Source organism: Theropithecus gelada, chromosome 20 (genome assembly GCF_003255815.1).
Source record: "Theropithecus gelada isolate Dixy chromosome 20, Tgel_1.0, whole genome shotgun sequence".
NCBI classification, from domain to species: Eukaryota; Metazoa; Chordata; class Mammalia; order Primates; family Cercopithecidae; genus Theropithecus; species Theropithecus gelada.
The window spans coordinates 52277138-52289283 of NC_037688.1; the positions used below are offsets into that span (position 1 = coordinate 52277138).

The 12146-nt window shown below is 66.4% G+C and overlaps 3 protein-coding genes across 10 annotated transcripts; 1 reads left to right on the forward strand and 2 right to left on the reverse strand.

Annotated features, from left to right (window-relative positions):
* Positions 1-11: 11 nt before the first annotated feature.
* HAGHL (hydroxyacylglutathione hydrolase like) lies at positions 12-2764 on the reverse strand. Of its 3 annotated transcripts, none has more exons than XM_025370190.1 (9): positions 2563-2764; positions 2089-2291; positions 1678-1742; positions 1472-1589; positions 1281-1389; positions 1101-1201; positions 826-927; positions 646-725; positions 12-444 (listed from the first exon to the last, which is right to left on the reverse strand). In XM_025370190.1, the coding sequence occupies exons 2-9, from the start codon at positions 2191-2193 to the stop codon at positions 276-278; spliced, it is 849 nt and encodes a 282-aa protein (XP_025225975.1). In that variant the 5' UTR covers positions 2194-2291; positions 2563-2764; the 3' UTR covers positions 12-275. The 3 variants fall into 3 exon arrangements, with proteins under 3 accessions (XP_025225975.1, XP_025225976.1, XP_025225977.1); XM_025370191.1 differs by having other exon boundaries at positions 2528-2764; XM_025370192.1 differs by having other exon boundaries at positions 2089-2221; positions 2563-2758.
* Positions 2765-3329: 565 nt separating this feature from the next.
* CCDC78 (coiled-coil domain containing 78) lies at positions 3330-7094 on the forward strand. Of its 2 annotated transcripts, XM_025370185.1 has the most exons (14): positions 3330-3389; positions 3584-3703; positions 3789-3875; positions 4091-4258; positions 4377-4439; positions 4552-4613; positions 4699-4777; positions 4882-5007; positions 5178-5365; positions 5480-5579; positions 5767-5846; positions 6514-6580; positions 6657-6753; positions 6891-7094. In XM_025370185.1, exons 1-14 carry the CDS (start codon positions 3330-3332, stop codon positions 6908-6910), a joined length of 1317 nt encoding a protein of 438 aa, XP_025225970.1. In that variant the 3' UTR covers positions 6911-7094. The 2 variants fall into 2 exon arrangements, with proteins under 2 accessions (XP_025225970.1, XP_025225968.1); XM_025370183.1 differs by having other exon boundaries at positions 6657-7087.
* FAM173A (family with sequence similarity 173 member A) lies at positions 7089-9058 on the reverse strand. Of its 5 annotated transcripts, XM_025370188.1 has the most exons (5): positions 8197-8533; positions 7936-8040; positions 7697-7837; positions 7504-7554; positions 7089-7368 (listed from the first exon to the last, which is right to left on the reverse strand). In XM_025370188.1, exons 1-5 carry the CDS (start codon positions 8356-8358, stop codon positions 7120-7122), a joined length of 708 nt encoding a protein of 235 aa, XP_025225973.1. In that variant the 5' UTR covers positions 8359-8533; the 3' UTR covers positions 7089-7119. The 5 variants fall into 5 exon arrangements, 4 of the variants coding, with proteins under 4 accessions (XP_025225973.1, XP_025225971.1, XP_025225974.1 ...); XM_025370186.1 differs by having other exon boundaries at positions 7936-8536; XM_025370189.1 differs by lacking the exon at positions 7504-7554 and having other exon boundaries at positions 8197-8534.
* Between the last annotated feature and the right edge of the window lie 3088 nt (positions 9059-12146).

Consider the following 12146-nt stretch of genomic DNA (forward strand, 5'->3'; position numbering starts at 1 on the left):
CAACACAGAACGGCCTTTCGAAGCTTTATTTGTAATTCAGAAGCCCCATGCGCCCCGCTTCCCAGAAACTCAGGTCTCGGGGCCCGCACAGCCCCGCACAGTGGTCCTGTGTGTCCACCCAGGAAGCACAAGCCTGCCGAGGCGCACACTCCGAGGCTGCGCAAACGGCTGGCCAGGGCCTCAAAGAATGTTCCAGAGGTGGCCCTCGCGCGGGTCCACCTGGTTGAGGTCACGAGGAGGGACGCAGGCCCTAGCCCTGTGAGGGTCTGGATGGGTCACTCCTGTGGGGCTGCACTCAGGAGTCCCCACTGCAGCGCAAGGAGGGCCCGCGCCTGTGGCTGCCGCGGCTCGCCTGCCTGTTCGAAGCGCGCCCGCTCCTTGTAGAGCGCCTCCAGGACGTCAGCGGGGACCGCCTTGCCCGTGAACTTGCGCACCGGCTCCTCTCTGCAGGAAGGAGTGCAGTGAGACGCAGGGCCCACTGCCCACGCAGGAGGATGGTGCCGAGGGGCGGGGGCGGGCGGGAAGGCACTTAATAAGCAGCCTCCCCCGAGCCAAAGATGCTCACTCAGCCCAACACGCGGTCCCCAGATGCCTTCCTAAGGGTCCACGTGACGGTGGAGGCCCCGGGACGACAGCCATACTCACGCTACCCGCAGGAAGGGGTTGTAGAGGCGCTCCTCGCCCAGAGTCGACGGCACTGTGGGCACGTCATCCTCATCCCTCTTCTGGAGTGACCACAGGCCCTGGTCACCATTGGGCCTTCTCTGAAAGCCCCCCAAAGCCTGTGCCCCCCACCCTCTTGCCGAGGCCGGAAAGGGGCCGTGCCTTAGCCCAGGACAGCTTGTTTCTCACGTGGTCGTTGCACGGCTCTACTTTCTGCGCAAACTCCAGGTTGCTAAGCGTGTGCTCGTGGCCGCAGAACACCTTCTGGAGGAAGAGCGCTCGGTGAGCGCGCGGGGAAAGTGCTCGCGCCGCTGGCCTGGCCTCCCCTCGCCGGCTGCCCTCAGGTGGGCATTCACTCTGCACCCCTGGCACAGTGCAAGTGCGGAGCGTGGGGCCTGCGCCCACGGGAGAGGAGGGGAGGGCCCAGGCCCGCTCACCGTCTCGGGGGGCAGGGTGTCCAGCTCGGCCAGGCTCTGGTACATCTGCTGGGCGCTGCCCTCCAGGCACGAGCCGCAGCCGGCCACCGACAGCGCGTCCCCTGGCGGGGGAGGGCGGGTCAGAGCAGATGGGGCGGGGCCGGCGGGAGGCGGGGTGGGCACGCTCTGCGCTGCGGGTACCCGAGAACAAGGCGGGTGGGTCCGGGCAGTCGTCCTCCCACAGGAAGTAGCTCATGTGGCCCGAGGTGTGGCCGGGCGTCAGGAGGCAGCGCACGTGGATGGCCCCGAACTGCAGCGGAGGAGCGCGCAGACCTGTGAGGGCGGGCCGAACCGGGGCGCCCTCCCCGCCCTTCCAGGGGGCGCGCGCTCACCCGCAGCTCCTCGCCGTGCGCCAGCCTGCGCGTCAGCGAGAAGATGCGCTCGTCCGCGCCCAGCACCGCCAGCCCGGGACGCAGCCGCGCCAGCTCCGGGTTTCCCCGCGCGTGGTCCCTGCGGGCGGGCGGGCGGGGGCCGGGTTAGGTCGGGGTGGGACAGGGCGGCGGCGTCCTCCCGCCTCCCCGGCCCCGCCGGCGCTCACCAGTGATGGTGGGTGGTCAGCACGGCAGTCAGAGACACCCCCTCCCGGCCCACGATTTCCAGCAGCTGAAAGGGACGGGAGTGACGATAACACAGACGGTCCCAGTGGGCCACCCCCTCCATATCGGGGCGCCAGGTCCTGCCCCAGGCTGGCCAGGGCCCGGGGCAGCGCCAGGGAACGGGGACCCAGCGGGCGGTGACTGCGCCCAGCGCGTGCGGAGACCGCCAGGCAGCAGCGAAAGGGCGGAGGCCAGAGGCGCCCTAACTTCAGGGAGCCCCGAGATAATGGAGGAACCCCAGCCGCCAATGACGCCCAGAGAGCACTGCACGTGGGGGCTCGCTCCTGCCAGGGGGGTAGGGGAGGCTCTCGAGGGTCACGGCGGGGTCCCTGCTGCCCGCGGCCTGCCCTCACCCTCTTGGGCACGGCCACGTCCACGGCCACCGCCTCGCGCGTGATCTCCTCGATGACCAGGTACATGTAGTTGTCCTCGAGCACGGGGATGACCTTGACCTTCATGGTCACGAAGCTCGGCCGCCCGTGCCTGCTCCAAAACAAGCCCCCCAGCCCACGGTGCCCCTTCAGGGCGGGGCCCGCTCTCCACACTCTAGGAAGGGCTGTGCGAAGCGGGCTCGGTCAACACGCTGGGGGCCAAATGAGGAGCCCGGCTCCCCAGGAACTCCCCGGCACTTGCCTGGAATTCCACGCACCGGGCTCCAGTAGGAGCGGAACCCGGCCGGTCCCCAACCCGCCCCGGCTCCGCCCCCAGGCCGAGCCGCAGTCCCCGAAGGCCACGCCTTCCTGCCAGGCCCCGCCCCTCGGCCCCCCGCCCTGCCGCCGCAAGACCCCTGACCCCGGGCAGCCGCGTTCCCCCGCCGCCCGCCTCACCCGCACTGCTGCGCTGACGGCCCGAAGGACAGACAGACGGAGGCGGGGCCTCGGCTGCCGGTCACGGGGTCTGGACGGAGCGCGGCGCCGGGCTCGGGAGCAGCCAACCGCCCCCCTCCGCGGACGCGCCCCGCCCCCGCCCGGCCCGGATCCTGCGCGCGGTGAGACCACAAGGCCCGCCGCCGGGGGTGCGCGTGCCCGGTGGGGCGCCGCGCGCGCGCTCCGACCCCGCCGCGCCCGGCGCTGGCACCTCCTCCAGAAAGCCCTCCGGAACGCCCCGGCTGAGCCAGTCGTTTCCGAGTTCTCTGGCCCCTGATTGGGACCTGCGCGCCCCGCTTCTCAGGCCGGAGGTGCAGAGACATACCTCCCCGTCCGGGGCTCAGCCAGCACTGCTAGGTACACAGAAGGCGTCCAGCGAGTGTAGCTCAGGGCATCCTGCGGGCAGGCTGCTGCTCCGTTCTGCGTGCTTGTCCGCAGCGCCCAGGCTGGGTGCTTTCACGCACCTGGTTCCATCTGCACAGGGAATGTGCAGGGGGCGCTGGGCCGCATTCCCCAGATGGGGAAACGGAGGCACGGAGAGGAAGAGCTGTCCTTCCAACTCCACAACCACAGGTCTGGCCTGCCACTGTGGGCGGGGCCCTGGGAGTCACCTGGAACCAACAGAGGCCTTGGCAACGCACGCAGCAGTGCTTGTGGCAGCAGCCGCCATAGGGAGGCCAAGCGTGGAGGCGGCACCGGGCTCGGAGCTGGCCAGGGTCCCCTCGCCTATGGAGCACGCAGCCACCACAGGCCCCAGGCCTGGACCTCCGCCTCGGCGGGTGGACAACGTGAGTCCTCTGGGACGCACCACTCCTGCCACGGGGCTGGAGTCTGCCCTTCCCCCAGAGGCCTGGGTCTAATCTCAGCCAAGGGAGGGACTTTTGCTGCTCAGCCAGGCAGGGAGAGGGGGTCAGTGACTGCATGGGAATGGGGCCACTGCTCCAGGGACCCACCTGGGGAATGGGTGGCGGTGCCTCCCCAGGTTGTGCTACGAGCCAAGGACTGGCTGCCAGGAGCTCCTGGGGGCACCACAGCGTGGGCCACCAGCCTGGAAGCAGAGGTCCCACCACATCTGGTGCTCAGTGAGGAGCAGCAGCTGCAGGTGGGTGTGGGGCCCCAGGGTGCTGTGAGGAGGGAGGGTGCCAGCAGGGCTCCACAGATGCCACCTCTCACCTGGCCACCCACAGATCTCCAAGGAGCTGGTCGACATTCAGATCACAACCCACCGCCTACAGGAGCAGCATGAGGCTGAAATCTTTCAGCTGAAGAGTGAGGTGAGCAGCCGTGTGAGCCAGCCTCAGTGCATGGGGGACAGAGGGGTGCAGGCCCAGGACACGTGCCCTGCACGGGTGTGCACACGCACGTGGCATCTGTGGGTCTTGGCCTGCCCTGTGAGTGCTGCGTGTCCCTGAGCGTGCACCAGGTGAATGTTCACCTCCCCCAGGTGGCCCGCAGGCAGGTGCACCCGCTCATGCCAGTTGTCCTACAGATCCTTCGACTGGAAAGCCGGGTGCTGGAGCTGGAGCTGCATGGAGATCACACCAGCCAGGGCTGTGCGGTCCCAGTGGAGGCTGACCCCATGCACCGCCGGGCACCAGCCCAAGAGCTAAGACACAAAGCCCAGGTGCCTGGACACTCTGATGACTGCAGACTCCAGGTCACATGAGCACACAGAGGGCCTGGCTGGGAGAGGCCAGAGGGAAGCCTCAGCAGGGGCCTCAGCGAGACTGGGGCTCACCCACCCCTTAGCCCTCCCTGCCTTCCGTTCCATTCAGGTGCAGCGTAAGAATGCCATGAACCCCGAGAACGAGCAGCAGAGGCTGGGGAATGGCGTGAGTGTGTAGCCACCTAGCTCAGGGGAGAGGGCAGCACCTGGGACTCCAAACCTAGGGTCTCCTCCAGCCAGCCCTATATACCCCACAGCTGCTGGGAGGCCAGGAGCAACTGCAGAAACAAGTGAAGTGGGCGCTGGAGCGTCAGGAGGCCCGGCAGCAGGCACTGGAGACTCGTGTGTGAGTGGCTGTCTCACCTGGGGCCCCATCCCGGAGCAGAGAGAACCCCTCACCATGGGCCTGAGCCTCACCTCTGTGTCCTCAGGGAAGCCCTGGGCCGGCAGCTGCAGGGAGCCCGAGAGGAGGCCAGAGCAGCTGGACAGCAACTGGCCACACAGGCTGTGGTGAGGCCCTGCCCTGCCTGCTTGGAGACCTGGAGGGTGGAGGCCCCAAAAACTCAGCCGGGGTCCACTCCAAGGGCAGAGGATGAGGGCTGCCTCCACCCCAGGTGCTGTGCAGCTGCCGAGGCCAGCTCCGCCAGGCAGAGGCCGAGAACGCCCGGCTGCAGCTGCAGCTCAAGAAGCTGAAGGATGAGTACGTCCTGCGGCTGCAGCACTGCGCTCGGGAGGCGGTGGTGAGCCCTGCAGGAGCACCCTGAGGCCTGGGGAGCCCAAGCCTGGCCTGGGTGTGTTGGATAGCTTCAGGGAGACCCCGGGGCATCCACACTACTCAGCCTGCTGGGGTGGGGGGATGGTTGGAAAGATGGGGGGTGGGCCCCATGCGGACACAGCCCGCCACCTCCAGGAGCACGCAGACAGTGCAGGCCAGGCGCCAGCCACCACGGCCCTCCGGACATTCCTGGAGGCCACTCTGGAGGACATCCGGGCAGCGCACCGAAGCCGTGAGCAGCAGCTGGCCCGGGCTGCCCGCACCTACCACAAGCGGCTGGTGGATCTGAGCCGCAGGCATGAGGAGCTGTTGGCTGCCTACAGGTGGGCCCTGCTGGGGTGGGAGGCATCAGGTATCTGTGGGTCTTTAAGCCTGTGTCTCAAAGGCTTGGTGTGCAGCAGGAGTGGCCCAAGACAGACACTGGTCTACGCTGACAGGGCACCTGGGAACCCCCAAGCTATTTTTGACGCAGCCAGCTTGGACCTGGAACCATTGCCTGTGCCCCTGGTCACTGACTTCAGCCATCGGGAGGACCAGGTGAGGCTAGAGATCCCTAGAAGCTCCAGGCCCAGGTCTCCCCCACCCACCCGCTGACCCACACTGGCCTTGGCCCCAGAACTTGCCCCAGGCCTCATCCTGGGCTCAAAAGAGACCTCAGCCCCAGGCTTCTGAGGGGCCTGCCTTGTTCAGCTAACTGAGATGTCCCCACCACAAACCTGTGCAGCACGGCGGGCCTGAGGCACTGCTCTCATCCCCACAGAAGGGACCCGGTGGAGCCTCCCAGTGGGGAACATCAGAGCCACAGTGAGTGCCCTCATGGGTGTGAGGGAGACTTGTGGGGGATGGGCAGAGAGTGCAACACCTGCACCGTGGGGCTCCCAGTTGCTCCACCAAGCCCCTGCCAGGCAGAGTCTGGTCACAGCAACACACTCAGTGGCACGTCCCCACACTGGGGTCCCTCCGTGGGTCCCAGGGACACTGATAATCACAGGAGAGGGAAGAGGAGCTGCTGCAGGTGGAGCAGGCCTTAAACACGGAGGATCAGAGAGAGCACACCTGAGGGAGGTTTCCGCTGAGACCTGGAGGACACGGGGGGTGGGAGCAGGGTGCCTGGTGACCTGGCCAGCCCTTGCCACTGGGCCTCCATGTTCGCAGCTGTACAATGGGCAGGGCTCCCCAAGGACCATCTCCCAGGGTTTAGGGCACACCCGTGTGGGGGTGGCATCCCTGTTGACGCTGGGGTCACTGTCTGGGCCAGCCTTGAGGTTTAGCCCTCCCTGAGCAGCCAGCAGACCCCTTGGGCCCGGGCTGCCCCCACACACGGATGGCTCCAAGGCCTAGGCTGGGCCACAGGAGCATGGGGGGCCAACGCCTCCCTCACTCACTCCCAGGTGTCCCCTCCTGGCTCTGGGAACCTGACTCAGCACCGTCACAGGTCTGAAACCACTCCTCCTTTCCTCTCCCCTCACAGGGGCCTGGACGCTGCGTCCTGGGCCCAGATCCACCAGAAGCTCCGGGACTTCTCCCGCAGCACCCAGGTAGGAGGCAAGGGCTGGCCCAGGCCCCTCCTCACGCCGTGCCCCAGCTCATGGTTTATACCACCATGGCAGGCAGAGCTGGAACGGGAGCGGGCACAGCTGCTGGTCCGGGCCACGATGGCTGAAGAGCAACTTTCTGAGCTACAGGAGTACGTGGACCAGCACCTGGGCAGGTGGGCTCTCGAGAGGGAGCACGGTGTGACCCCAGGGCCCTGGTCTGGCCGGAATGGAGGACGATGGCTGCCTCAGGCACTAGAGGCAGACCCGTCCACAGATGGGCAGGTCACTTAAGCATGGTCCCTCTGAGCAGGTACAAGCAAGAAATCCTGAGACTGAGGAAGCTGGCAGGTTCAGGGAACCCCTGGAAAGTGGGGGCTGTGCCTCCAGCCAAGCTCCCGCATCCAAGGACCGGCAGCCACTAGCCCGTCTCCCAGGACCAGAGCAGAGCCCATCACAGCCAGCATGGAGCCCTCCCACCCCATCTCCCACGAAACATGAGTCGGGATACAACCCACAGAGTCTTTATCGTATTTGAACACTCAGCTGGCCTGAGAAACAGGGGCCCCCAGGACGGAGGCAGAACTAGGTCGGGGGGCAGCCTGGATGGGTATCCGGGAGGAGACGGCCTCCCCAGCCTGCCCACCCCCAGGAACATCGTAGGCCCAGACTCGGTCCAGGCCCTCGCCAGCCACAGCCACAGGCTGCCAGGTGGGGAGCGGGAAGCGCCCAGACACCACGCGGGCCCCGGCAGGCAGCTCTGCTCTCAGCTTGTCCTCCAGCAGTGGGAGCTGAGGAAGAGAGCAGCAGAGTTGGGGAGGCGGGGCCCCCAAGCCTTGCACCCACCGGTCGGGCCCAAGCCTCAGCAGCAAACACCCTGGGGTGTGGCTGGAACTTCCCAGCAGGGCTGGCAACCCCGGACCTACCACGCTAGGGGCCAGGAACACAGACACGTTGCGGCAGTCCCTCAGGCTCACCTGCCGGAAGAGGAGTTGCCCCAGCGGGGGACAGGCCTGGTGGGCACGGGGTAACGGCAGCTTCCGAGTCCCGGCCCCCAGCCCTGGCAGGTGTCAGCCGCACCCTGGGCTGTCAGCGGGTGGCCAGGGCTCCCCAGGTTACCTTCCAGAGATCCTTGCGGCGATAGCAGACGCTGCCGGCACAGCCGGCCCTCCAGGCGTGCAGCCGCGCCAGCGCCACCAGCCACGGGTTCAGCTCGTAGCCCACGGCTGGGCGGAGGCCGCACCTGTGGGCCGCCAGCACCTGTGGGCACCGAGAGTGTGGGAACCAGGATGGGGGCAGGGGCGCCCGCCGGCAGGTAGGGGGTGTGGGGCAGCGAAGACCCAGACACGGGCACTTACGATCCTGCCGTCGCCAGAGCCCAGATCCACCGTTTTTCCGGGGCGGCCTCGCAGCAGCGACAACACGTGCTCCACCTGCCGCGCGCTCGCGCCAACGTAGGGCACCTGGACCGGGAGGCGGCGGGAGTCCACCGGCCGCTCCCGGTCCGAACCACTCGACGTGGGGCGGAGCTCACCCCGGCCCCGCCCAGACCTTGAGACCCTGAGCGGCAGCCGCGCTCCCCTACCCGGCCCCGCCCCCGGCCTGGTCCCGCCCCGCACCTGCAGCCGCAGCGGCACGCGCCGGAAGCCGGGCTGGAGCAGCAGCGCCCACACCGCGTAGGCCGCCAAGCCCGAGCCGGCCGCAGCCTGCAGCAGCTCCAGCGCGCCCAGCCGCCGCTCGCGTAGCTCCGTCAGCGCCTCGGCCGGGTCGTCCTGCTCCATGGCTGCGGGACGCGCGGCTCAGGGTCGTCCGCCCAAGGTCGTTCCCGGCTCGGGTCCGCGGCCTTCGCAGCCTGGCCCGGAGCTGGCGGTGTGCCCTTCCCCTCCTGCCGGGAGCCGCCGCGCGACACCGGAAGTGGCCAGCAGAACCCGCGCGGTCGGTCCGTCGCGCGGTGCGCTCCGCCCGGCCCGGCTGCCCTCCCGCGGGTTCCGGCGAGCGGCAGCCTCGCGGGCTCTGCCCTGCCCTGTTCCGCTCCAAGCCTGCGAGGGTCGGCTCCGTTGGTCCGCTCTGCGGACCGCTGTCTGCGGCCTGTGCTGGCTGCTGGCGACCCGCGGAAGGGGACAGGCAGGCCCTGCCCTGGGGGAGCGCACGTCCCGGCGGGAGTCGGGATACACCCGGCGATCTCACGGGCTAGAGGCCCAGGGAAACGTGGCTGCGCGTCTTTGGCGTGGAAGGAAGGGAAGCCTGCCTTGGAAGAGGGGCGATCCTGGCCCCAGAAGCAAACGGGGGCTCGCGTGGGGCGGCTGGAGCCCAGGGAGCCGGTGGGAAAACGGCTCCCGGGGATGAGACATCGTCCAGGCGCCAGCACCCCCATAACTGCCTCGGGGAGACTGGTGGGGGGCGCTCAACTGACTCGGACACCCAGCGCCAGCCAGACCCCTGGAGGACGTCCTTCCAGATCCCTCCTGCAGCCTGAGCGATGAACCCCAGTGGGCGGGAAAGGGATGGGGGGTGGGGTCTGAGGGAGAAGGGCATGGAGGAGGGGCTGACACGGAGGAGAGCTTGAGCAAGCCCAAGAAAACAGATGCTGGCTCTCAGGCGAGTGTGGTGGGAGGAAAGCCGGATGTCACAGGTGGGGGGCCTCTGGCGCCTGCCCAGCTGCAGGGGAGGCCGACAGCCCCGGGAGTTGGGAGATCACCTTCCTTCTCCAGAAAACAACACACAAAAAGACCGAGTTCTTGGAGGTGACCTTGTGAAGCCGGGGGTGGGAGGTGCAAATGGAAGAGCCGAGCTCTGGGTCAGGCAGCTGGGCCACGACCTCCACACCCAGGGTAGGGCTGGACAGCCACGGATGTCGGCGATTGCCTGTGCGCGCCCTGGCCTGGCTCTTCCTTAAGTATCCGTGGCTGGGGCCGGGAGCCCTTGCAGGGAGAGAGGCTGCTTCCAGACACGGGCATTCCCCAGACCACAGCCCCCAAATGCAGAGTGTCTCACAGGCCTGCCCACATGTTGGCACCAGCCCCACCCAGCGCAGTGTGTCCTGTCCCCTGGGGGCCTGGAACAGCCCTCCCAGGAAAGGAAGGGTGTACACTGAGCTCTAGGGGGAGCTGACAGCCCATTCCTGTCCTGCTGCCTGCATTGTTTCCTGCACCTAGAGCAGTTACCTAGGAAGCACTGGGGAAAAGCTTATTGGATGAATGTACCTAACTGGCTCTAGTGTGCACTCCCCACTCATCTTTTTTTCTTTTCTTTTCTTTTTTTTTTTTTTTTTTGAGACTGAGTCTCACTCTGTCGCCCAGGTTGGAGTGCAGTGGCGCAATCTTGTCTCACTGCAACTTCTGCCTCCCAGGTTCAAGTGATTCCTCTGCCTCAGCCATCTGAGTAGCTGGGATTACAGGTGCATGCCACCACGCCCGGCCAATTTTTTGTGTTTTATTAGAGACTGGGTTTCACCATGTTGGCCAGGATAGTCTCCATCTCCTGACCTCATGGTCCGCCCGCCTCGGCCTCCCAAAGTGCTGGGATTGCAGGCGTGAGCCCCATGCCCGGCCTTCCCACTCCTCTCACGTCCACACCAGGCACTCTGCTTCTTGGTCTTTGGGCAACCCCCAGCCACCTGTGCCTGTGTGAATTGGCACTTGACTGGAGGTGTCTGTGATCCACAGGCCCCAGGCTCCTGTAGCTCCTGCCCATGTGCTCACCCACACCATCTCCCTATCTCCCATGCCACTTTGGCCACCCTTCCCCAGGGCAGGCATGAAGCCCCTGGCCTAATGCTCCAAGACCCACTGGGGCACCATGGTGCTCCTGTGGCCCTGCGTCTGCCTGTGTCTCATGAGAAGATGGCTGGTTGCAAAGCCAGGGCTTTCTCTGGGAGGGTCTGTAGGTGCAGGGCTCAGGCACTTCCTGGGATAGGTGGGTAGAGGCCAGGGTGCGGCCAGGGCCCACCCCAGGTGTTTGTGAACAGGTGGACTTGGGTGTGGCCGAAAAGGGGAGGTTGTAGAAAGCTGGCCAGAGAAGCAGGGCAGGTGCCAAAGGTGAGGGGGTTGCTCGGCCCATGGGAAAGCCTCCCCAAGACAGGAGTGGAGGAGGCGGTGCGGGAGGGCACACGGGCTACCTCCTCCTCTACTCTCTGTGGGTGTTTGGGCTGGGGGCAGGTAGATGTAAGGCTGTGGGTCCCAGGAAGTGCTCAGGGCTGGAGATGAAAAAGTGGAGGTTGTCCAGGGGTTATTGGAGGCTGGCTGCCCCAGAGGAGCGGTCCTGTGTGTGAGCCCTCAGCATGCCAGTTGGGACTCTGGGGAGAGGAGAAGCAGCAAGGAACCTGAGGAGGGGCAGAAGGTGGGAGGACCCCCCGCAGTGCATGACGCCTGTCCTCGTCAGCCCTGTGGCAGGCAGGCGATGTGTGTGAAAGGGTAACTTGCACGTGCAACTTTCAGACAGCCTGCCCCATGGAAGTCCCAGGACGGCGCTGGAGGTGACCCCCCAGGTGTCCACAGAGAGCATGGCACTTATCAGGCATCTATATCCGCCTACCTGGAGAAAGGACCGTGTTTGTGGGCTCTGCACAGCTGTGTCCCTCACACAGTCTCAGTTTCCCCCTTGAAAGCTGGGGGCGGCCGGGCGCGGTGGCTCAAGCCTGTAATCCCAGCACTTTGGGAGGCCGAGACGGGCAGATCACGAGGTCAGGAGATCGAGACCATCCTGGCTAACACGGTGAAACCCCGTCTCTACTAAAAAATACAAAAAACTAGCCGGGCGAGGTGGCGGGCGCCTGTAGTCCCAGCTACTCGGGAGGCTGAGGCAGGAGAATGGCGTGAACCCGGGAGGCGGAGCTTGCTGTGAGCCGAGATCCGGCCACTGCACTCCAGCCTGGGTGACATAGCGAGACTCCGTCTCAAAAAAAAAGAATTAAAAAAAAAAAAAAAAAAAAAAGAAAGCTGGGGGCTTCGTCTGCCTGGGCAGGGCCTCTGGCCTCCACCCCCACCCCTGGCCCAGGTGAGAACGGAAAGCCATTTCTGGGCCTCAGCCCAGAGGTCCCCTGGCCCTTCAGCTGTGACTATCTCTTTCCCAGGATCCGAGGGGTTGGAGTGAGAGGAGGCAGCTCGCACAGGGCCAGGGGGCCTGGAACACCCCCAACCGGGGGCTTTTAGCCTCGGGACCTTGGGCTGTGGCTGTCCCAAACCTCACTGGCCCTTTATGTGGCTGAAAGGCTGAGGAGGAAGGCGGAGACAGTGACAATGGGGCCAGTGGCGGGAAACGGTCCTTAGAGAACCCATTGTGCACCCTGCCTGCCGGAAACAGGCAACAAGCAGGACCCTGCAGAGGGGACCCCACACCCTACGGGCTCCTCGCCACGTCTGGATGCTCAGCACGTCGAAGGGGCCTGCGGACAGAGGGGCCCATTCTTCCCCAAGGGCGGGACGGGGCCAAGGATGACTCTGCGGGCTCACAGCGGCCACGGGGGAAGTCGGCACCCTGCCAGACGGCAGCCCCTTCCCTCACAGGCCTGGCTCAGAGCCGGAGCACTGTGTGCCCGCCTGCCCCCACCATACCCGAGGGACCCTATGCT